We start from the raw sequence: 23,434 nt of genomic DNA, 5'->3' as shown, positions 1-23,434 counted from the left end.
TGTAATTGGATGCTTTTTGCTTCAAAGGGGAGGAGCACTTGCAGTAATGCAGTATTTGATGAAAGGGAGGAGACTTCTTAGATGAATTTTAGTTGGCTACTCTTTGCTTTAAAGGGGCAGCAGTAATGCAGAATGTGATGAAGGTTCTATGAGTTGAAAGTGTTTACCCCTCTTTCTATGCCAGTGCTGTTTTTATGCCATTTTATTGTTTTATTAGTCAATAAATGTTTCTCCATGGGGGGGAGGGCTAGCTCTGCTTGTTTTCTAAATATTTTTGCTTGGTTGAGCAGCCTTTAGCGATCTGGAGTTTATATATTTCTACATGTTATAAGAGATGCCCTACGCAGACCATCTCAAAAAACTCCAGCTTTACTCTGTCGCATATCACCTACTCAGAGGCGATAGCTGCCTAACATATAAAGCTATGTCAAACCCAAAGCTATTGGACATGTTTCACTTAAAGAAATCCCAATCCCTCCAAGCTACATGCTCTAGGGACTTAAACCTTGTCACCACAATAAACAGAACATGCTGGAGGGATAGATTTCTGTCCCAGAGACTTCCCATACTCTGGAACAAACTACCTATCCATATCAAACAAAGCTTCTCATTAGCACTCTTCAAGAAAAAATCTTGATGATTGGATGGGAGATAGGAAATTCACCCCGGGGATCACTTCTGTGGCTCTGCTTGACAGGGGCACAGGAATATAATTTTCTTGGGTGGCAAAAGCCAGGGTACCATTTGGCTAGGCTTATATAGGACCTATGAATCTATTAACCTATGAGTTTGTTCCATTTATGAATAGGCTAGGGATGGGTGATCTTATTGATAACAGGTAAGTGCACTTGTCCAGGAATTCTTTTCAGGTATGGCCAAGGCCTATATTTGCATTAGTTCATATTTTATTGCCAGTCCTTCATCAATTAGTAAATATTTATACACTCCCCCTGAGCTTGAAAAGTTTTAGCAGCAGTGTATGTGATACAACTGTTATCAAGCTTGCAACTGGTGTTTAATGATTAGAAGGTTGGGGGTTTTCACTGGAATTGATGCAGATAGAGTTTATAGTCATTTAGAAGAAAGCTTAATCATGGCAATAGAACAAAAAGGTAACAAAAGAATAAAGAACTTTGACAGCATCCCATATTCACGGATAAAGGAGTGCTTGCAGATGTATAAGATACACCCTACACTGATCAATTACATTACAGTGGGCATGCAACAGTGACAAACCACTTTGCAGTTAAGGCATGACAAAGGACAAATTATTATCCCAAGGATAAAAATTCAGAGGGGATATTCCATGATGAATCTTTGTCACTGTTGTTATTTTGTCTTGCCCTTAACCACTAAGTTGCTTATGTAACAGATTAGGTCTCAGTTGCAATTTGGCTACCAGAAAACAACTTTGTTTAAAAACTTAAAACTGCATAGTTTATCAGATTAGGAGTTGACAAATGGTTGAAGCTTTCTCAGATGATATAAGAATGCCATTTGGTCTTGATAGAAATGCAAAAGCAGCCTTTAAAGCAGAAAAGTTGCAATTTCAAGAATATATCTATCTGCGACAGGAAAGGATATAAATGAACTTCAGCAGGAGGGTGTGTATAAATATTTGGGAGTTGCTGAAGGATTGCCAATAAAACATGAACAAATGTGAATAAAACTCAGTAAAGAATACTTCAGAAGTCTAAAACTAATATTGAAAACAACCTTGACATCTAAGAATAAAATCCAAACTCAAAACCAATTTGCTCTTCCTGTTCTAACTTACAGTTTTTGGTGTGATTGACTGGCCCCAAAAGGTACTGGATCAGATGGACAGAAAAATAAGAAAAATACTTCACACTTATCAAATGATTTATAAAAAACAGTGTATACCAAGATGATATATTCCACACTCTGAAGGAGGTATGGCCCTCCTTAAAAGTGATTACATGTATAGATCTGCAGTCATGGGACTGCATACATATCTGCTGACCTCATCATACACAAATATAGTGAAAATTCTAAAATATGAGGAGAGGAAGTCTAAGATGACCTTTTTGCTGAGTTTAGCAGATGCATTTCAGACAGTGTCAAGCAGGAATGGAACTCAAACCAGAAAAAGATGAATGTGCCAAAAACAAAAGAAAGAAAGAAAGAGTTCAAGGAGAAGAATCAGATGACAATGAAAGAAATGCGGAAAATTCCTAAATATAGTGAAAAGTATAAAGATCTCCTGGAACAACCTCATGTTGATCAGGATTTGATGCAGGAATTGTTAACAACCTCATGTTGATCAGGATTTGATGCAGGAATTGTTAAGGAGAGGTGAATTTAAACCAAAAGATGAAAGGTTAATAATGGCAGTCCAGGATAGGGGACTATGTACACATTAGTTTACAAAGTCCATTGAACATGTGGGAGAAGCAGGCAGTTGCAGGTTCTGTAAAAAAAGAATTGAAAACAGTTGCACACCTTGTTGCTGGGTGTGATACACTTATGTCAGAGGGCCTGTATAAGGTACAATAATGTATCAAGATTATTGCACACACTATAGTATAGAAGTAGCTGGGAAACATTGGAAACATGAACCACAAAGCATTATAGAGGATGATGAAGTTTATACCACATAGGATCATCCATTACAGTTTAAAGAATAGACGTGAGAAAACCAGATATACTAGTCCTTAAAAGAAGACAAAACTAGCGCTGATAATTGAAATTGCTTTACCCATTAAGTATTATAGTCATTAAATTAGGTACAAAGTATGCTTAACAACGATTATACAGAGGCGAGAGGCAATGATACTTAGAAAATAAAGCTACATATGATTGACAGATAGTAAAGCAATCAAACAGTAGAGCAGGCTAAAGACAGTTATTAGGTTCCGTGGTAAAGCTTAGCATATTTATTAACCTGAGATGGCTGTTTAGATTTCACCAATTGTCAAAGCACCTCCATTTGCTTTCTTCCACCAGATGCTTTATTAGCTGCACTCTGGCAGTGTCAGTTAGTCAGTAAGTTTCCTAAGACTATCAGGAATATGTATACCCCCACCACTTTTAGATTCTCAGTGATCTTATTATCATACAAAGTATCTCCCAGATAAAGCACTTAGTACCATCTTTGGACCTTGCTACAATGCTTCTGATTCTAATGCCTCTTCTAGTTTGATTGCTACAATATACTTTACCTATGGATTGTGACCTTAGTCATCTTCAGGGTGTAACACTTTATGGCTATGTTGTTGTTTTGTGCTCCCCTCACTGGTCACACCACCCCTATTTTGTAGTATTTTGCAGTTGCAAGGTCTGGTTTTGTTTATTTATTTATTTTCTGAAGATTGCGTGGGGTCTTCTCATAGGATTTCCCTCCCTGCATTCAACTGACCCATTCTTTTCTCTACTGGGGCTAGAGTCCTGTAGTTTATTGTCCCCAATGGCAACCAACAGTTAAATGTTATGGAGTGTGAGACTGCCAGCCATGAGGTTTCTGCTATTTTCAGACACCTCAAAATAACACACTGTTAGTGAGACACTCACTGGACTCATATACTAAAAATAGAAACACTGCAATAATTGTAATGGGGGGGAGTCATGAAGCACCCAAATGTCAGAGGGTTATATATTCCCTAAGGTGCACCTTATGAGCTTGCTTATTACCTTTTCATCCAGTGATGGCCTAAACAAAAGTAATAAGCAGTAAGGAAATTTAGTTGTTTTTTTGTTTGTTTTTTTTTGTAGGAAAATATTTTCTGTCTAAAGCTTAATGCTAAAAAGTAATAGAATACTAGTTCCTAATAAACAGAGAGCAGAATAGGATTTTTGTAGATGTGGTAAGAAATCCCAGTGAATTTATTTTACTTCTAAAAGGCATAATGCTGTGAAACCTATTTCATGTGAGAAATGACTGATTTCCTGGATTTTTCTGTAGAAAAAACTTTCATGAAGGATTCACTGAGATGTAAATCTTGGGATATGCACTCTCTTATACACATATATGCACTCTCTTATACACATACACGTAAGTGAAGTTCATTTCTGAAATCAATTTTCAAATGAGTAAAGCTTTTTGGAATTTACGGGTCCTGTATGAATAAAATAAGGATAAGGACAGTTGAAGAACCTTTGATATTAAACCATTATTGAAGGACTTGCCCAAAATATATAACGATAACATTTAGATGAGAAGAAATGTTAGAGGAAGGTATGAGGTGTTTTATGAAGAAATGTGTACATTATTGGAGTACAGGTAGCCTTTTGTTTGATGACAAAGATTTCTGGAGAAAGGACTGAAAGAAGAAAATAATACCCTCGGTAGAAAATTGTGCAATTAAACATCTGTCACATATTCAATTTATGAAAAAAAGATGTGTTTTCTTTTATGCACGGAGCTTGGAAAGTGGTGAAATGTCTGATATGACGAAAAGAAGGATGTTTATTTGCAGAACTGTGATGATGAATAATTACTGTGCATCTTTGTATAAGCAGGGTCATGTCTTTTTTGTTTTTTTTTTCAGACGTAAAATCACTAAAGCAGAAAATGAGTAATGACTTTATATAGAGGATAATCAGTTGGGAAAATATGTGACTGAGAAAATTAGTCATAAAAAATAAACATAAGTGATTGTAAAAACTAAAAGTTATGTGAAAGTTATAGAGCAGGAAATTGGGAATGATATATAATAACAAAAAGTCGAAGTAATACAGTTTAAAGATGGTAAACACCACTGAGATCTTTCAGCTCAAAACTGTAAAATTTTGTGATTGATTTACAGTGATATAAAAAAAAAAGAAGGCTGAACTGGTAATGGGTTCAGAAGAGGAAACTAAGAGAAAACATTAATAATGGTGGAGAAGGCACAGGCACAAACCTTTAAGGAATGGAGGATAGAAGTGAAAAAAAAAAGGAATGATGAGTTTAAAAAAAGTGAAAATATTATTTTTTTCAGCATTAGCAGTTTATGTAGCAGTGAAAGACATGTAGATCTGTTCAGTAAAGTCGAAACCTATCCTCCAGATATTTCTACCTTGCCTGACACAAGGTGAACTCTGTAACTCTGCATGGGATTTCCCTGTGTAAGACAGCCGGGGTGGTAGGTAGAAACACGTGGGTGAATGTTATGAAAATGTCTCTGGCCATATAACTGATAAAAGGGATATGAAAAAGAAAAGCGTACATGGTACTACACTAACATACCTTGGGCTTTTGTTATTAAACACTTATATAAACCACAGTTTTGCTCAGTTTATCACAGATTACATAGTGTAACATGATTTATATCCATAAGTAGATTCTTTTTTTTTTTTTTTTGAGGAAGTGGTAGCTGTGATGTGCTTAAACATGAATAATTATAAATCCAGAAAATCAAAGCCGCCTGTTTGTCCTTAATTTTGAAAACTTAAAATTTTTTTCATGATTATGCAAATACAACCTAGAACCCATTATCTCTTTACGTTGCATCTGTGATATCTTTAGCAAACTTTTTAAAGTTCTTTAGATAGTTTAGCTGGTGGCCTTAGATACAGAGTGAAGGATGCAGCGTACAAGCCCTAGATGTTTTTTAGCTTTGGTTCAGAGTGTGTTTTGTCTTTACTCACATTGTCAAATCTTAACAGTGTTTCAAAATCAATGAACGTAATGCTAAACCAGATGTTAATTGATTTCCTATATTTGCTGTACCTTTTACCGCAGTTCATATATTCTAGTTTTGCCATTTTCCTAAAAGCATCAAGTTAAGCTACATCTCATAATGCATCCTATATATTCATATATTCACTTACATCCTATGACATTAATATTCTTTCATCTGGTACCTGAGTTCAGTGTTTAATTCAGAGGCAAGCATTTATAGAATGATCCCACATTCACCTTTCATTGGCGAAATGCAAAACACAGATATTCCACTGGTTAGCAATGATGTCAATAAATCCAGGTATTTACCTGTAGGTAGCGGGTGAGGTGATATAAAATATCTGATTTACATTCACAAGTAGCTGCAAAAGATGCTAAGAAATGCAACATTGTGTCATAGATACCAGATGTGCTACAGGTACATAAAAACGTAGACAGGAGTGGACTGTTGAGATTCATTTCCTGAATTAATTTACAAAAAAACTTGAAACTTGTTTTCGTGTGTGTGTGTGTGTGTGTGTGTGTGTGTGTGTGTGTGTGTGTGTGTGTGTGTACATGAAATGAGTGAGGAACCTCAGAGGTTGAATAAAGTCAGAATTAAGAATTGAAACTTCTCCCATCAGCACTATTGTACAGGCCAGAAACATGACAATTCTGTTTGCAGTTCATTTAAACATAAATGGCACCTAGGCAGGTGCAGCATTTCCTTAGAGGAGTGTCCTCATCTGACTGAGGACGAATTAAATGGATATTAACAGTGACTTACCATATGAAACTAGCATAGCCAAGAATTTAGCCCATGTTCCAACAAGTCAGCACCCTATGCCACTATCCGGCAGGGACACAGGTGGAATCCCAGGGGTGTATTTTCTGTTCCTCATCCAGTTATCCAAGTTGTGCTTAAAAAGGTTTAATGAGGTACTCTGCTTTACCTGGAGAGGGAGGCTATTCCACAAAAGGAGGAATCTCTGGGACACAAATCTGTCCTGCCAAACATGTCCTATTGATGTCACAGACCAGGTTGAAGTCATGTGTGTGGGTTACTTGAGTGGAGCTTGACTTGCGGATATGCAGCAGTCCCATCAGGGTGAGGTCTGAGATTGCTTTGTATGCCACACAGAGGTCACCTCTGAGTAGTCTGTAGCAGACTGAGTAGAGGGACAGGGCTTTTAGCCTATCTGTGTAGGGTAGATGTTTGAGGCCTTGGATCCTCTGGGTGAGGAACCTCTGTGGTCTCTAGAGCTGCTGCATGTACTTTGTGAGGTACATGTAGAAAGGGGCATTGCACTTAATAATGGGTCTTATAAGGGAAGAATACATGGATGTTATGACTACCTTGTCCCTGGATGAGATACCCTTACTAATGAAGTGGGCCATGTATAAAGCTTTCCATACAACGGAGGCAATATGATGGTCAAATGTCAGTTTGCTATCAACCTGGGTGCCCAAGTCCCTCGCGACTGATTGCAGGCTTAGTACATTGTTATCAGTGCAACCATTTGTGTGGATGTCACTCTCCCAAAAAGAGATGATGATGCATTTCTTGACATTCAGTTTGAGACCATGTTTTTGGCATCAGTCATTTGTTTGGGTGAGACCCTCCTGGAGGATGTCCACATCACTAGGAGAATTGATGACAGCACCCAGCTTGCAGTCATCTGCAAACTTGGTCAGCCTCAGCCCACTAGATTTGGCCTGCACCTCTGAGAAGTATATCTCAAACAGCAGAGGTCCCATGACCAACCCCTGGGGTATCCTGCTTGTTACGGGTCTACTACTTGAGGTGGCTTCTCTTATTTTGACTAGGTGGGTTCTATCAGTAAGCCAGTTTGCTACTCATCTGGTAACATACGGATTGATGCCTAGCTGAGAGAGTTTATCAATTATACCTGAGTGGGGAATAGTATCAAAGGCTTTGGACAGGTCAAGGTAGGCGGTGTGCACCACCTTCCTCTCGTCTATGGCCTTGGTGACTGTCTCAAAGAAGTCGACCAAATTTAACAAGCATGACCGCCCTTTGACAAAACCAAACTATGAGGGATCAAGTGTTTGGAGGTTGCCAATGTCTTTGTTAATGAGGTCCATGATAATCTGCTCCATGGCCTTGCAGATCAGGCTAGTTAGGCTGATGGGTCTATAATTTCCTGGATCAGTGGACGCTCCACCTTTGTGCAAAGTGATGACAGTAGCTGCCCTCCACTTGGCTGGGACAAAGCCGGTACTCAGGCTTTGGTTGAATAGGGTGCCTAATGGTGCTGCAAGTTCCTGCCTGAGTTCATGTAGGATGCAGCCTGGGATTTTATCGGATGTCATGGAGACTGTATTTTTTTTCCATTGAGTGGGCAATGATGACTTGCTCCCTAGATATAAGGGGAGGGTGGCAGGTACTGGGGATGCCCTGTTTGACTGATGGGGGGACAGAGTAGTGAAGTTTTCACTGAACCTGTCTGCCAGCAGGTTGGCTATATCTACAGCAGTGTGTATGTGATGTCCTTGACCACCAGTTCTGAACAGATCTGGGTGCTTCCCTTGAGATTTCAGAAATATGTGAAGAAGGCCTTATGATTGTCTCTAGTAGATGTGGCCAGTTTTGACTTGATGTTTGCTTTGGAGGATTTCACTAGTGCTCTTATTTGTTTGTTCAGGCTAAGGAGATATTGCTTCCAATTCAACATCTGCTCCTTCTTGGTCTCGGACAGCAGTTTTTTTCCTTTTATTATATAGTTCATTTATTGTAGATGTCCACCAGACAGGTTTCCTCTTCCTTGAGGAGGATGATTTCATCCTCTCTGGTATTCCTGATTTCACGCAGCTATATAAATGCTTATATAGTACTTTGGTGTAGGTTTGGACATATGTGCTAGTTCCTATGGAGGGGGACGGGGCTGTGAAGCTGTTTATACCTTCCCTCAGGAGGTTGTAATCAGCTTTGGAGAAGTTTTTTTGTTTGACCCTAGCTGGGGGGGGGGGGGTGGTGACTTTGAAAGTGACTGTTTTGTGGTCAGATCTTACCAGGGATGATGACACTGTAGGGATGCTGCAGTGGTTACTCGTGTTAGTTAATACCAACTCCGGGATATTTTCATCTCTTTTGGGGGTGTCAACCAAGTGGTCCAAGGCATTTGCATTGATGAAATCAAGGAATCTCTGGGCATTTGTGTTTTGGCATGAGTATTTCTTCCAATCTATGGTTGGATAATTAACGTTGCCCAGGATCAGGGTAAAGGGTTCAATCTTGATAGATATAAAGAGGTCCAGATAGATGGAGTGAGCATCTTGAGTCAGAGTTGGAACCCTATAGGTAGCTATGATTTGAATAGGGGTCTTATCAATTGTTAACTGCACCTGGAGTGTTTCCTGTGCATCATACTGTTTGACCAGCCCAGAGGTGTGTATGTTTTATATATATATATATATATATATATATATATATATATATATATATATATATATATATATATTGGAACTCCACTTCCTTTTGTTTTGAGCCCATGGTTTGGCATCTGAATCAATGACAGGATGAGTAACCAGATATGGCTGGGGTGCTCTCCACAGCTTTGAACTAGGTTTGTGTGACTGCAGAAATCTCGGCATCTTCCAGGGTTAAGAATGCTTGCAATGAGTGCAGTTTCATGTTTAGACGCCTAGCGTTTAGCAGTATGACCTTTAATTTACATTTTGATAACTCTGTTTAGCCTGTATACTCTGCTTTTATTATAAATAATGCCCCTTTCTGGATATCTGCATGCTATTTGAACTTTGAATTAGCCTTTCCTGAAGAATTCCACATGTCTATGATACATCTGTTGCCTAGGTAAAGATGATCGTGTGCATACACAGATTGACTGATTCCCATTGGTTGCTGGATGTGTGGTCAGCATTCATCTTCTCGCACTTCGTAAAAACACCCAACACATAATTGCATTTAGAATTGAAGAAACCCAACCACCAATCTGCAATACCAGAGTAAAGTGTAAAATTACATAAAACTATACTTCAAAGAACAGCTACTAAGACAGACTTGATTAACAGTTTACCATCATGAGAGAGTGTTTTTCTCTTCCTCCTCCTCATATTACTTTTAACAAATCAGCAGAAACAAAAGATACATCATTTAATAAAAATCATGGTCAACTTTAACCCTTCCCACCCTTGTGTGCCATTTTAGCAGGAAAATTAATTTGCAGGTTGCACGTTTGGGTCACATGAAACCTAATAATTACAAGAGTAAGGATACTTGATAACTATAAACTAACCATAATTAAAAAAATACCTAAATGTTTTATATATCACAGCCACATGGATAATTTCAGATGATTTCCAACTGAACTACAGACCCTTGTAAACAAAGTTACTCCATGTGGCATTAATTGTTTCTATTCTGCAAACTGCAACTTCATACCTCCCTGGCAGTCTTAAAAGGCTCATGCTGTCCTGTATCAGTCTTTATTCTGTTGTCCGTATCAGTCTTTATTCTTTACTTCCCTCTCCTTGACACAAACTACATACTAGAGACATTGTGTATGCCTTCCTGTCCATGGCTCCCTCTTGCAAACTTGCTTTCCTTTCAGGAATGGCCTGGGGAAAAATCTCTATCAATGATTTGTACAGCCACATAGCATTCTCTCTCTCTCTCTACCTTTCTCTTTCTCTCTCTGGCACCGTTAGGATTTTTAACACAATGCCTTTCCTTCAGACATAAGCTAACTGACCAACTGAAATGATAAAGACAATTGTTTTCATGACTACTAGCTCTTTTCTAGTTATAGCTGCTCTCAGCTGTACAGATATGCTTATTTATATTGTATGAAACAACTCTCTCTAACATGCACACACCTCCACATATGTATTTGTTTGTGTGTGTGTGCATGCATGCGAGTTTCACCCCACCCACTTTTCTCATGTGTGCTAACCCTAACCATACACCTGATTCTGTCCTTAATCTCAACACTGCAGATTGCCTTATAAAAACCCTTGCCCTAACAGCACCACTAAACAACACACTTAAACACACCACCCAAATATTACCTCCACTCACCACACTAAAGCCTATCTACTTACCTGAACTTTACACTAATCCTAACCCACAAACATTTACACACGCTGTTCTACCTGTAATGATGAAACTTTTGACATATCCAAACATTTCAGAGATGACAGACATACACACACACACACACACACACACACACACACACACACACACACACATACACACACGCACACACACACGCACACACACACACACACACACACACACACACACACACACACACACACACACACACACACACACACACACACACACGCACACACGCACACACACACACACACACACACACACACACACACACACACACACACACACACACACACACACACACACACACACACACACACACACATACCTAAACCTGAAGTGTCTTGGGCGGCACAGTAGCACAGCAGTTAGCATTGTCACCTCCCAGCAAGAGGTTCTCTGTTTTGATTTGCTTCCGGCGGAGACTCTTCTATGTGGAGTATGCATGTCCTCCCTGCATTTGCGTGGGATTCCTCTGGGTGCTCCAGTTTCCTCCCACATTTCAAAGACGTGTTTGGAGCCTTTCTCCCCAGGCCTCTGCTGAAAATGGGCTCTGTCCCAATCAGACTTTCCTGGTAAACAAATGTTAATAAATAAATAAAATAAAATAAAATAAAATGCTGCTTGAGTTGTTGAAAGCTCTGTTGGCTGTAGAAGATTCCAAAGTATTTACTGAAAGAACTGGGTTTCTTTATTTATATTCTTTAATATGTACATATTTGCATATTACATATTTATATATCTATCTATGTATTTAAATCTCACAAACAGTCCCATACATCCCCAAAAAGCAAAACACATGAGTTTCATTCATATTTCCACACTGGACCCTACTCCAACTGTCATAACCACTATCTTATCTTTTGCAAAATTTTTAATAGATTCCATTTTCAGTTAAATAAAATTTCACTTATCCTCTCTTTCCAGATGACCCATATAATATATAAACAACTTTTTTTATCTTTCTTTTCCATATACTTTCATTCTTTTGCTCAAAAATAGCCATATGGAATCATGTCCATATTAAGTTTATCTATTCTGCATATGCCATCTAAAGTATTTTCTGCACGTTATTCCCCCCTTAATCCCTTAACTCTTTTATAAATCAGGAAAAAAACATGCTTAGCTGTTTTTCTTCTCTATAAAATAAAAACCTTTCAGATTTAGTGTTATATAATATGCTTGCATTCATTTGTAATTTATTTAGTCCTGACAAAAAAAAAGTTTTTTATCTTAATCTTCTCCATCAAACAGTTTCAATAATATATTTACTTAAATGTTCCAATTTGTTACCATAATACAATTTTTCATAATACCATTCTTTAGTATTTTTCCTAGATCTCAATGTCCCTGCAATAATATTTTCTTTATAGCAGTTCATTTCTTCATTTACAATATTCTTTTCCATATTCTGCTTCCCCACTATTTTCCAGAAACTCCTATATTTGCAATTAAAAACTATTGCTATTATTCTATTTTCCTCTTTTCAATATTTCCAAACCCAAAGTACATATAAAGCTGCTACATAAGATATAGGATTCAGTAAACCAAATCTACCCTCTTTCCCATTAGATGCAAAACACCTCTTTTAATTGAATTTAATGTTGAAATGCATAAATATTAAAACTTGCCTGGAACATACTTATCTATATTACTGGGAATCCTATATACATTTGATATATACACAATCTTCGTCGTCACCACTGAATTAAATATATCGCCTTTTAAAAAATAATCTGAGCATTTTCCATAATACACTTATTTTTTTTTATATATATTTTAGTAAATCCTGGCAATGCCTTATTATTACTTCCCTGTTATCAAATTTAATCCCTAACAGAGTTTTTTGTTTTGAAAAATAAACTCCTTTTGTTCTAACTACATTCTTCCAAACCCTTGCCTTTCTCTTTATTAAGTACCAATCATACCTTTTAATAACTTATTCAAAGTCATCAAAACTTTCTTCTACAATGTATTCTTTGCTTTTATTACAATAACATCTGCATACGATAAGAAACTGAATAGCCACTTTCCCCTACATATGATAAATCTATTTTGACATTCTACACTGAGTATCACTTGCAATTGGATTGACAGTAAATGAAAATAAAATACTACTCATAGATATGTTTGTCTTAATTCACACAGGATGAAAAAGTTTTTGCTAAACCAGACTTTCAATAGAACTCTTACTTTATTGATCCAACATGCAGATATAGTAATTCTCAAAACATTTTCTTTAATTCCATATTGTTCCAAATGTTTCTATAAGCCTGTGTTCCACACAGACAGATGTCAAGCTTGCCTTACCTACTACAATCTTTACTTCTTCCTTTCTGTTACATCAACCTCTTCTCTTACAGAAATTAATAATTCTTAACACTACACCGTTAACCTTTTATTCTATATATTCCTCATAGTGTCAATTTTTATACCCTTATCAAATCTTAACTGCATTATTTATGTATGTATGTATGTATTTATTTATTTACCATTTGTTGACTGGGAAAGTTCGACTAGGACAAAGCCTATTTTCAGTGGAGGCCTGGAGAGAAATTCACTAACTTGATTAATATTTTATAATGTGTGTTACTTTATGTAATAGGTCTCCAATTACTTATATAATTTTTTTTTATAATTTTCCAGTAACATTGTATTAACCCTTCATATAAATCCTATTTTAGAAAGCCTCATTTAAGATATTCAAGAAAATGTTATTTTGTCATGAATAGGTGTGACTTATTTAAAGGTTGGGCATCAGGCTGGCAACTCGGCACTGTAAAAAATCCACTGCCAATCATTAGCAGACCGGAATTCCGCTGTGGTGACCCCTAACCGGAAAAAGCTGAAAGACATTAGTTTTTTGTATGCCTCATACCCTCTATCATCTGATCCAGATACTAAATTTGCATTATCAATTTTAAGTACTCATCAAATTCTTCGAGAATTATTTTGTCTTCCAACCTATTAAGCATTTCATCTGGAAAACTGTTAATATTCCATTTCATCTTTCCAAAGTTATTTACAGATTTATACATTTCCCTTATACAATTCTCCACAGTCACCATTGTTTAGTCTAGTTTTGACATAATCTTTTCTATTAATTGTCATTATACTTGCATTTTCTTTGACTATTTCTGCTACATATTTTACCAACTCTGCTTCTTTTCTTCTTTGTAAGAAATGTGTTTTGTTTAAATAAAAGCTTTTTTACTCTTTCTTTATTAATTTTAAACATTTCTCTCTCCTTTTTAAAATATGTCATATTATTACATTCCAAATTATAATATAAATATTTCTGTAATCTGATGTATTTTCTCATTTTCATTTTCCTTAACTTTGAATCAAGCTGCAAAAATGTCTTCCTTGTTTTTTTCTCCTTTAAACACAAGACAACATTCTGTCCATTAATTACAAAAATCAAATATTGTTATATGATCCTTCTATAATTGTTGCATTTCTAATTCCTTTTCTTGTCCAAATAATCTGTGTGTTACCTTCATACCCCTTTATCATGTTTTATAATGCTTTCATTCTTAGAAATGTCTAGCTGTATTGCTAACTGATCTGAAAAACCTGTTAAAACTGTACCTCCATCTAATTCTTTCCTACTTTCTGAAAATAAAATAATACATTTCTGTTGCATGTCCATTAAACCATTTTGAAAGACTTCCTAGCCAAAATCGGTCTCTGTTCTTCCTCAACCCCAGGTTAGATTATATCCCTAAATATGGACAAGTACCTACCCATACCTTTAACCTTCTTACTCTCTCTTCCTCACTCACTTCCTAACTTCAATCAGTTTTTCCTCGTGAATTTCTACCTAAATATGTCATAACCTGTTTTTTCTCACACTTCATATTACAATTCCTATTTGTATTATACTAACTTACCATTAACTTCTCTAAAATGGCTAAAAATGTTCCAGATATTAAATATTTGTCATTTAAGTTGTATATATTTTAACAAGTGTTATCACATTATGTCTGATTTGGTATAATTATTGAAACTTTAGATGTTTTACATTATTTTGAAGATTGAAAAATTATTGTATTTAAATATTTTTCTAATAATTTGGAACTTTTCTCATGGACCTCCTCTGAAAATAGAAACCTACCCAGTCAGAGTTTATTGGTAATCAAATGCCATTAAATAAATAAATAAATAAACACCTTTCGTTCTATAAGACTGATGGTTTTTACTCTATAAATTTAGCTTTCTCCCTATTTTATGACTTATTTTGTCCTTTTAATGTCTTCCTACTAGTAGTTCTTAAATTACTATTAAAATCCTCTGCCACTAAAATGTTCATACTTACTATTATATAATCTTTAATTTCTTAAAACAACTGATTTCTTTCTTTCAATCCTGCATTTTTTAATATTAATCACAAGTTGTATTGGTAGAGGATGCTAAATGCAAATGATTTTTCTTACTAAAGAGTTAAAGAATGTGGCTTATTTGATCCCAAGGAGTAGAGAGTAGTAAGATAAATACATCAAATTACACAATGTAATGTTTTTATGTGCGTGTTTTACACTGTAATGGTAAAATAAGCCATGTTAAAGGACAGGTTCTGATGTACAATGCATTTACTGGGTATGTATATGCTTTGGAATTAAGGCAATTCAATCAAACATTTTTGAGCATTTTGTTTCAAAAATCCTATCCTGAGTCATCAGAATAAGAATAACAGGCAAATGCTGATATTTTTTTAAAGTGTATACCTATTCTTTGAGTAATGCTTTGAACTTGAGTATATTATTTGGCAGGTGGTGTAACACTTTTGGAATTTGCTCCCTCTGTCAAATAACTACTGTGAATATCTATTTGTTTCTACAATCTCGTAATAATTTATTTGATCATCCCTTGTACATGGCTATCCTAACCCTTGGCTTTATAGTTCAGACATAATACTTAATTTATATCCCAAAGATAATTAATAGTGAAATTATGAAAAGTGCTCATTAATATACCAGAGAAGTCTACTATTATTAGTCCCTAACTGAGTTTATATTGTATGAATATTAAACACTCATTCAGTCCTTCTCCAATACCCACTTTATCCTTTTCAGGGTCATAGGATAGATGAAGCCTATAATGGCACTTAGCACCATAAAGAAAAACAGTAATCCTTCCTAGAATTCTATTCCACTGAATGATGTGCGCATATACCTATGACAATTTGTATAGGTACCAATTTAACTAAGTCACATCTTTGTGATGTCAAAGAAAACTACAGCACCTAGAGACAACCTGTTCAGAGTAAGGAAGACTTTAAACTCTGCACAGAAGAAATTTTAAGTGGCTGTCAAGCTACAGCATAAATAGTGTGAGGCAGCAACATTAACTACTACTATATCAATGTGTCCTCTTAGTTCAACAATACACTGTAACTAGGAAGCATTTGTCCCAAATGGCTTTCCATACTAACAAATTCCAGTTTCATTCTCCATTTCCAAACTTAGTACATATAGCTTAGTGTTTGAAATTTTCATCAGAAAAGTCTATATTCTAGTCCATTTCTGGTTAACATGAATATGAAATATGTAGGTATGGTAGCAATATAAATGAAAGAAGCAATCAGTAAAATATGTTTCCCAGGAGACAATGATGCCCACAGGAAATGAATTATTAATGTTAGAATGGATTTACAGCAATGATTTTTTCCATGTCATAAATGGCTTTAGAATCTTTCAGAAGTATGAAATAAATGGGCATCCCATACATGTAACATATTTTTCACAGGTTTATACTACACTTCAAGTTGCAAAGTTTGTTAATTGCACACATCACTTAAAAACAAAAAGTCTGTGGAAAGATAATACAATACCTTCTGGCTTCTGGAAACAATAACACCACTCATTGTTTGAGAGCTTTCCATCCTTGAATGAGTCACAAGAGTTAAATAAAGGTTTAATACATGGCTCATATTTATCCAGGTAAATGGCATTTAGTTCTGTTTGGTCCAGCAAAAGGTCATAATTCATATCCAGTTTGTTGAACATCCATCCCAGAGAGTCCTTGCAAATTGGCAGAATGCTTGTGTCAAATCCTGTAGCAAATGAAAAAAGAAGGCACAGAAAAAAGGAGAAAAAAATACTTAATCTTGTGAAATGGTAATGCATGCCAATATCATACATTCAGGTACATTATTATAACAGCTCAACTAATTACACAATTTTATGTATTTGTCTATTTATTTATTTTAGTTTGATACTTGGATAAGTACTCAGGTGGAAAGATCCTTTTCATCCATGAGCTGCATGGGCTGAACATTGTTACAGAAGCAAGACCATTTGGTCCCCTTAAACAGTTGTTAAGCTTTTGTCAACACAATTATATATTACAATTTTTCAGTTTATATTTTATTTGTTTTTATATATAATGAGCAAACACACACATAACTACAGAAACAGAAGCAAATTAATGATTTGCATATTATACTACAAAAAAAGTTAAGTCAATCATAAATTTTAAATGCACAGCCATGACACAGTTTTCCATCTCCGTAGCTTACAGGGATATAGCCCTGATAGAGGCCTGATTATTACCAGGATGACCCATGATGATTAGAAGTCTTGGCACTGGAACTGTGACTGGCAAAAGAAAGAGAGGCAGAGCGTGGTCATCTCTAGCAGGGTGAAAGAGGGGCTGTGCATGCCAGAGAATGTGTGCTTCATTATCTCTACAAGGATGAGAAGGGGGCTGTGCATGCCAGGGAATGCGTGCTTTATTATCTCTACCAGGATGAGAGGGGGGGTGTGCATGCAAGGGAATGCATCCTTCATTATCTCTACCAGGATGAGAGAGGGGGTGTGCATGCCATGGAATGCATGCTTCATTTCAATTATTTGGTAGAGAATGGAGATCCATTGGAGGTCTTTGCGTCAAATAATTTCTGCAGGATTATGCCATATGGGGATGTAAATTACAGTCATGTAGTGCCCATTGTATGCCAAACCCCAGAACATTGTTGGGCATGCATAGCAAAATGGCAGATCATAAGTAAAATCCCAATAACCCACATAGATGACTGCAGATACATAGATATATATCTGTATATAAATATGTATGTGTGTGTGTGTGTGTGTGTGTGTGTGTGTGTGTGTGTGTGTATGTGTGTGTATATATATATATATATATATATATATATATATATATATATATATATATATATAAAATAAACACAAAACATCAGCTAAACAAACACTGAGCAAAAAATATCAGAATTCACAATACCAAAAAAGAAACCACAAATAAAAAACATCTTTTGGTAAGGGGCAAGCCCCCTCTGAACCTGCCACGATAGTTATGTCTTCACCCCCTTTATAATTATATATACCAACTTTGAGATCATACTGTAGTGAGGAAAGGGCCCATTCCCTTATCTGCACTGTTCCACAGTCTTACATAATAGATTTTCCTTAAACTTTTCTTACACTGGTGACTCTGCTGTGAGTCTAAAACTAAAAAGATCATTGTTGCACGTCAGTAGGCTTTTGTATTGATGATAATGTGAAATATATGCTATCTGAAAATGAATGAATAAGCCTTAACATAAAAAAAGAATATGCATTTCTGAAGTAGTGCAAGGAAATTTGCTATTTATGATTAGCCATATGGTATGTTTTCTAAGAAACACTACAAAAGCAAGCACATTATATTTCAGATTTAGTCTTCCTTCAGAAGAAAAAAGAAATAATACATTCATTGTGAAATTACTGGCTGAAAGGAGGTTGATTATGCTGTGTTCCAACTTCAGTTACACAATAAATTGCAAAAAATGTTTTATATGTAGTCTGTCTATAGAGATTTAAAATGTTAAATGAGGGATTTTGCCAGAAAGCAGTGAAAAAAACAGATTCATCTTCTTATGTGTCTTAAGTTATTATTTAAATCTAGTTTAGCAATCAGACAGAAAGACATTTAGACTTAAGGGAGACACAGGTTTCATGTTAAATTCTTGCCCAAGCCTGGTGCACTTCCATACACTTAATATGAGTGACAGGTTCTAGGTAGAAAGGCATCAGACTGGAAACTTTCTTCTCAGCCAGAGCTGTCACTGGCAGCCTGTGGAGTCATAGCTGCAATGAAACAGTTGCATGAAAGATGAACACATTTTTGTCATATGCTTTACAAGAATGCTGGAGCAGTTTTATTTAAAAATGAATTGTTTTAAGCACAGACATCATATCACATCGACAACTAAAACTGACAACTGCTTTATTTTCAAGCCTCTTGCGACATGCTTCCTCACAGGAAGTGTCAAAAAACTCTAGGAAGAGTAAAGGCTTGCATCAGTAAAGATTTAATAAGTAAAACCCAAGTATTACCTTATGTGAACCTCTTCTCTGCTGCAGAAATCGACTGTAAAACTGACTAAAAACTCAGCAGGTGTGTTGCACCTGTGTTGTTTGTCTGATCTTGCATTAAGATTCTTAAGGATAAAGGATAATTTCTCCAAGTAGTAGCCATATGTGTATAAAATGGGACTTTAGGGAATGCATTCTTATCCCTTGCTGATCACAGTAAGCAAACATATTCTGTTCCCATCTGTGATGCTTCTCAACATGCCAAAAACTGTGACCAAATTTTTTTGCACTCAAAAATATAGCTAATAATAAGGTGACGCAGAACTGCATTATAACGTTATTTCTGCATTGAACGCAGGTGCATTGAAAACTTGTGGATTCATTCCTGGAACTAAGTATTGCAGTTCTTTGAAATTAAACTAAAATAAAGAGAGAAATTCTAACTTAAATATGGCAGAATGAAATTCTGCTAGAGTGTGTGAAAGGTAGCCCCATGAAATGTCCTTTTTATTGAAATCAGTTCAAAATGATTTTACAAACCAAAGAAAAACAAATACGTTTAACAGTCTCTTTTTCAGTGTGGAGTTGGAAACAGTGGCTGATCTACTTCCTTAACATTGCACAGTAAGTACTCAGAGGCTTTGAGAAGCAAAATGATGGCAAGTGATGATTATAGCTAACATGCAAGTCATTTAATACACTGTGTCATATTATGCATACACATGTGTGTGTGTGTGTGTGTGTGTGTATGTGTGTGTGAGTGTGTGTGTGTGTGTGTGTGTGTGTGTGTGTGTGTGTATGTGTGTGTGTGTGTGTGTGTGTGTGTGTGTGTGTGTGTGTGTGTGTGTGTGTGTGTGTGTGTGTGTGTGTGTGTGTGTGTGTGTGTGTGTGTGTGTGTGTGTGTGTGTGTGTGTGTGTGTGTGTGTGAGTGTGTATCTGCCTATGGAAACACTTACCTTAATCAAAACACCTCAATGTCGATAACAAAAGGCCAGCAGTGCAAAGTTCGATAGGACACTACAGATGTATGAGGAATACTCTCACCTCACTATGTGTGAAAACAATAAAAAAAAAGAAAAGTCTAAAAAACATTATTTTTGTCCTGCAAGCCGCAATACAACCTCTGCTAACTATATATATTAGCTACGACTGTTGATCTTGGACACCTGTCAACCATGTGTTTTGTCGATCAAAGTACATCAACAAAAGATGCCGACATTTGGGAGTTTTGACCAGCTTACCCACTCCCATGTATATGTCTCAGTCACTGAGAAATGGTTGAAAAGTTACATTGCTGAAAAGAGAAAAAGCTGGCAGAGCTGATGAAAAATCAGCTTATCTAAAGTACTGGCTTTTTTTCTGTGTGGATCACAGTACAGTGCTGATTGGGAAATGTGCCCTTTCCTCACTGACGTGCAACGTCAGAGTTGCAGTGGGTATGGAGGGGTTTGTGGGGCCTCCCCTGCAAAGAATATGGTTTTCTTTCTATTTTCAGTAGGCAGCTGAAAGACTAGTTGTGGTCCCTCATTTGCAATCCAGATGTTTACCTTTTCAATACAGGAATGTATATTTATATGCATATATATATATATATATTCAAGCCTCTTGCGACATGCTTCCTCACAGGAAGTGTCAAAAAACTCTAGGAAGAGTAAAGGCTTGCATCAGTAAAGATTTAATAAGTAAAACCCAAGTATTACCTTATGTGAACCTCTTCTCTGCTGCAGAAATCGACTGTAAAACTGACTAAAAACTCAGCAGGTGTGTTGCACCTGTGTTGTTTGTCTGATCTTGCATTAAGATTCTTAAGGATAAAGGATAATTTCTCCAAGTAGTAGCCATATGTGTATAAAATGGGACTTTAGGGAATGCATTCTTATCCCTTGCTGATCACAGTAAGCAAACATATTCTGTTCCCATCTGTGATGCTTCTCAACATGCCAAAAACTGTGACCAAATTTTTTTGCACTCAAAAATATAGCTAATAATAAGGTGACGCAGAACTGCATTATAATGTTATTTCTGCATTGAACGCAGGTGCATTGAAAACTTGTGGATTCATTCCTGGAACTAAGTATTGCAGTTCTTTGAAATTAAACTAAAATAAAGAGGGAAATTCTAACTTAAATATGGCAGAATGAAATTCTGCTAGAGTGTGTGAAAGGTAGCGCCATGAAATGTCCTTTTTATTGAAATCAGTTCAAAATGATTTTACAAACCAAAGAAAAACAAATACGTTTAACAGTCTCTTTTTCAGTGTGGAGTTGGAAACAGTGGCTGATCTACTTCCTTAACATTGCACAGTAAGTACTCAGAGGCTTTGAGAAGCAAAATGATGGCAAGTGATGATTATAGCTAACATGCAAGTCATTTAATACACTGTGTCATATTATGCATACACATGTGTGTGTGTGTGTGTGTGTGTGTATGTGTGTGTGAGTGTGTGTGTGTGTGTGTGTGTGTGTGTGTGTGTGTGTGTGTGTGTGTGTGTGTGTGTGTGTGTGTGTGTGTGTGTGTGTGTGTGTGTGTGTGTGTGTGTGTGTGAGTGTGTGTGTGTGTGTGTGTGTGTGTGTGTGTGTGTGTGTGTGTGTGTGTGTGTGTGTGTGTGTGTGAGTGTGTGTCTGCCTATGGAAACACTTACCTTAATCAAAACACCTCAATGTCGATAACAAAAGGCCAGCAGTGCAAAGTTCGATAGGACACTACAGATGTATGAGGAATACTCTCACCTCACTATGTGTGAAAACAATAAAAAAAAAGAAAAGTCTAAAAAACATTATTTTTGTCCTGCAAGCCGCAATACAACCTCTGCTAACTATATATATTAGCTACGACTGTTGATCTTGGACACCTGTCAACCATGTGTTTTGTCGATCAAAGTACATCAACAAAAGATGCCGACATTTGGGAGTTTTGACCAGCTTACCCACTCCCATGTATATGTCTCAGTCACTGAGAAATGGTTGAAAAGTTACATTGCTGAAAAGAGAAAAAGCTGGCAGAGCTGATGAAAAATCAGCTTATCTAAAGTACTGGCTTTTTTTCTGTGTGGATCACAGTACAGTGCTGATTGGGAAATGTGCCCTTTCCTCACTGACGTGCAACGTCAGAGTTGCAGTGGGTATGGAGGGGTTTGTGGGGCCTCCTGCAAAGAATATGGTTTTCTTTCTATTTTCAGTAGGCAGCTGAAAGACTAGTTGTGGTCCCTCATTTGCAATCCAGATGTTTACCTTTTCAATACAGGAATGTATATTTATATGCATATATATATATATATATTCAAGCCTCTTGCGACATGCTTCCTCACAGGAAGTGTCAAAAAACTCTAGGAAGAGTAAAGGCTTGCATCAGTAAAGATTTAATAAGTAAAACCCAAGTATTACCTTATGTGAACCTCTTCTCTGCTGCAGAAATCGACTGTAAAACTGACTAAAAACTCAGCAGGTGTGTTGCACCTGTGTTGTTTGTCTGATCTTGCATTAAGATTCTTAAGGATAAAGGATAATTTCTCCAAGTAGTAGCCATATGTGTATAAAATGGGACTTTAGGGAATGCATTCTTATCCCTTGCTGATCACAGTAAGCAAACATATTCTGTTCCCATCTGTGATGCTTCTCAACATGCCAAAAACTGTGACCAAATTTTTTTGCACTCAAAAATATAGCTAATAATAAGGTGACACAGAACTGCATTATAACATTATTTCTGCATTGAACGCAGGTGCATTGAAAACTTGTGGATTCATTCCTGGAACTAAGTATTGCAGTTCTTTGAAATTAAACTAAAATAAAGAGGGAAATTCTAACTTAAATATGGCAGAATGAAATTCTGCTAGAGTGTGTGAAAGGTAGCGCCATGAAATGTCCTTTTTATTGAAATCAGTTCAAAATGATTTTACAAACCAAAGAAAAACAAATACGTTTAACAGTCTCTTTTTCAGTGTGGAGTTGGAAACAGTGGCTGATCTACTTCCTTAACATTGCACAGTAAGTACTCAGAGGCTTTGAGAAGCAAAATGATGGCAAGTGATGATTATAGCTAACATGCAAGTCATTTAATACACTGTGTCATATTATGCATACACATGTGTGTGTGTGTGTGTGTGTGTGTGTGTATGTGTGTGTGAGTGTGTGTGTGTGTGTGTGTGTGTGTGTGTGTGTGTGTGTGTGTGTGTGTGTGAGTGTGTGAGTGTGTGTGTGTGTGTGTGTGTGTGTGTGTGTGTGTGTGTGTGTGTGTGTGTGTGTGTGTGTGTGTGTGTGTGTGTGTGTGTGTGTGTGTGTGTGTGTGTGTGTGTGTGTGTGTGTGTGTGTGTGTGTGTGTGTGTGTGAGTGTGTGTCTGCCTATGGAAACACTTACCTTAATCAAAACACCTCAATGTCGATAACAAAAGGCCAGCAGTGCAAAGTTCGATAGGAC

The 23,434-nt window shown here is 36.5% G+C and overlaps 1 protein-coding gene across 1 annotated transcript in view; it reads right to left on the bottom strand.

The window, feature by feature from the left end:
* The window catches only part of SPOCK1 (SPARC (osteonectin), cwcv and kazal like domains proteoglycan 1), a 2,429,073-nt gene that overhangs the window by 210,805 nt on the left and 2,194,834 nt on the right, over nt 1-23,434 (bottom strand). Inside the window, exon 7 of the mRNA XM_044069840.1 lies at nt 16,537-16,758. Within this exon, the coding sequence (XP_043925775.1) occupies nt 16,537-16,758 (222 nt within the window). The remainder of the gene's footprint in view (nt 1-16,536; nt 16,759-23,434) is intronic.

Source organism: Protopterus annectens, chromosome 4.part0 (genome assembly GCF_019279795.1).
Source record: "Protopterus annectens isolate FY-2018-M chromosome 4.part0, PAN1.0, whole genome shotgun sequence".
Classification (NCBI taxonomy): domain Eukaryota; kingdom Metazoa; phylum Chordata; order Ceratodontiformes; family Protopteridae; genus Protopterus; species Protopterus annectens.
The sequence above is the reverse complement of the archived record's forward strand: the minus strand, read 5'-3'. Positions and strand labels throughout refer to the sequence as shown.